The sequence below is a fragment of the Corvus brachyrhynchos genome, unplaced genomic scaffold (assembly GCF_000691975.1).
Source record: "Corvus brachyrhynchos isolate BGI_N302 unplaced genomic scaffold, ASM69197v1 scaffold80, whole genome shotgun sequence".
Lineage (NCBI taxonomy): Eukaryota > Metazoa > Chordata > Aves > Passeriformes > Corvidae > Corvus > Corvus brachyrhynchos.
The window spans coordinates 10,671,999-10,673,629 of record NW_008236769.1 but is presented as its reverse complement, the minus strand read 5'-3'; the positions used below and the strand labels follow the sequence as shown (position 1 = coordinate 10,673,629).

Below are 1,631 nucleotides of genomic sequence, written 5' to 3'. Positions count from 1 at the left end.
CAAGCAACGTTGGATCATCTCCTCTGGATGTGCTCTTCAGTGCTTGCTGGTTAAACCAGGGACCATCTCCAAGGGTCAGGCACTTTGTACACTCTTCACTCCCTGTGGTTTAGGGAGAGTCTCTCCCTACATGGCATTCCCTTCTACCCACAAAGACATTAATGATTAACAACGGTAACAGCTCTGCTTACTTAGAAAACTAAAATACCCTAAAGTCAAGTAAATCACAGTCCCTTGTGAAAGCTCGTTCCTGATTCACCCTCCCACTTCAGCCCAGCCCTGGAAGTTTTCCTCTGCCAGGCAAAACCTTTGTGAGAGGAACGCAAAGATGAAAGTCTGTGCTCCTCTCACTGTTGTCTTGGCTCTGACTCTGAGCAGTGACTGTGCAAGGATGGTAAGTGATTCTTCTGTTTCGGAGTGGTGGATCAGCTATGTGATGCCTGGCAGGACCATGTTGCCTTGGGGTTGGATGAGTGAAGCCACTGAACGGACCCAGAGAAAGAGACATTCAAAGGGATTTGCCAGATGAAGGTTGACACCAGTGCTCACTAAGGGGGGGGTGTGTCTGTGGGATAGCTGGTGTTAATACCTTTCTCTGTTTAAAGCAATTGCTTACATCTAGGCCTTTCTGTGGAGGAGGAATGGGAGGGGAGGAAGGACCACACAAAAATTGAAATCCTTTAAAAATGTATCTCAGAAATGTGTTGGCACAAACAGGTACCTGCAGTAGCATGGAGGGAGAGTGCTCCACTGCCAGACATTAATGCTCTCTGGTAACTGAACAGGCCAGCTATGTGGCTATCTGGTTCTTTTCAGACTTCTCCCTGCTTCCATGCCAAACCTCTCAGTGTTTTTGCATCATGTGCCTTGTGTCTTTTTTGGGGATATGTCTGCCAAGCACGTGAAGCAGTGCTGAGCAGGCTGTGATGGTTTGAATTTGCTAGTTTGCTTAAACCCCACCATGACCTGGCATCTACCATGGACTAGCAGGGCAGTTAGTCCATTGCTACCTTATGATCAGCCTTATTTCACTAGCTAGGTTAAAACTAGCTCAGATATGCTTAAATGGTGGTATAATCCTAACTGTCTCAGAGAATTACAGAAGTGTGTTCTCAGATATTACATGCGGGAGCAGAGAGGAATGCTCATGTTCAAGGTAAAGATCATCCCTGGCTGAAGCCATTGCAGACGGCTCAGTGGTGGCAGAGCCTGTGTAGAGTACAAAAACTGCTCTTTCCTCAGAACTGTTCAAGCCCTCTCTATATATCTTAGCAACAGTTTTTTCTTAATTCTCACTTTTTATGTCCCCTGTCCAGTTCTATGTTCATGATGTGCTGCTTCTTCTTTGACTGCTTTTGTGATACTTTGATTTTGCTGTAGTTCAATTGCCAGCACTTTTGGTGAGAGCAGCACTTAGTCTTTTACCATTTTTTTATTATTTCCTGTGGCTTAAAATCAGCTCAGCCTAGTGCTCTTTTCTTGCTGATTGGCAAACCCAAATACAGTTAGAAGTTGGTTTTGTAACTAATGCCCTGGGGGATACAACTAAATAGCAGGAAAAAGCAAATGTTGGGATATTATTTGTAACTGTGAACTGGCCCCAGAGTGCATGTATGCTTCCTTCTGAGAGA

General features: G+C 45.0%; 1 protein-coding gene across 2 annotated transcripts in view; it reads left to right on the top strand.

Moving 5' to 3' along the window:
* The first annotated feature begins 220 nt into the window (after nt 1-220).
* HGFAC (HGF activator) overlaps nt 221-1,631 on the top strand; it is a 41,678-nt gene continuing 40,267 nt past the window's right edge. For both annotated transcript variants that reach the window (XM_017727702.1, XM_008645068.2), the window contains exon 1: nt 221-394. In XM_017727702.1, the coding sequence (XP_017583191.1) occupies nt 329-394 (66 nt within the window). In that variant the 5' untranslated portion in view covers nt 221-328. The remainder of the gene's footprint in view (nt 395-1,631) is intronic.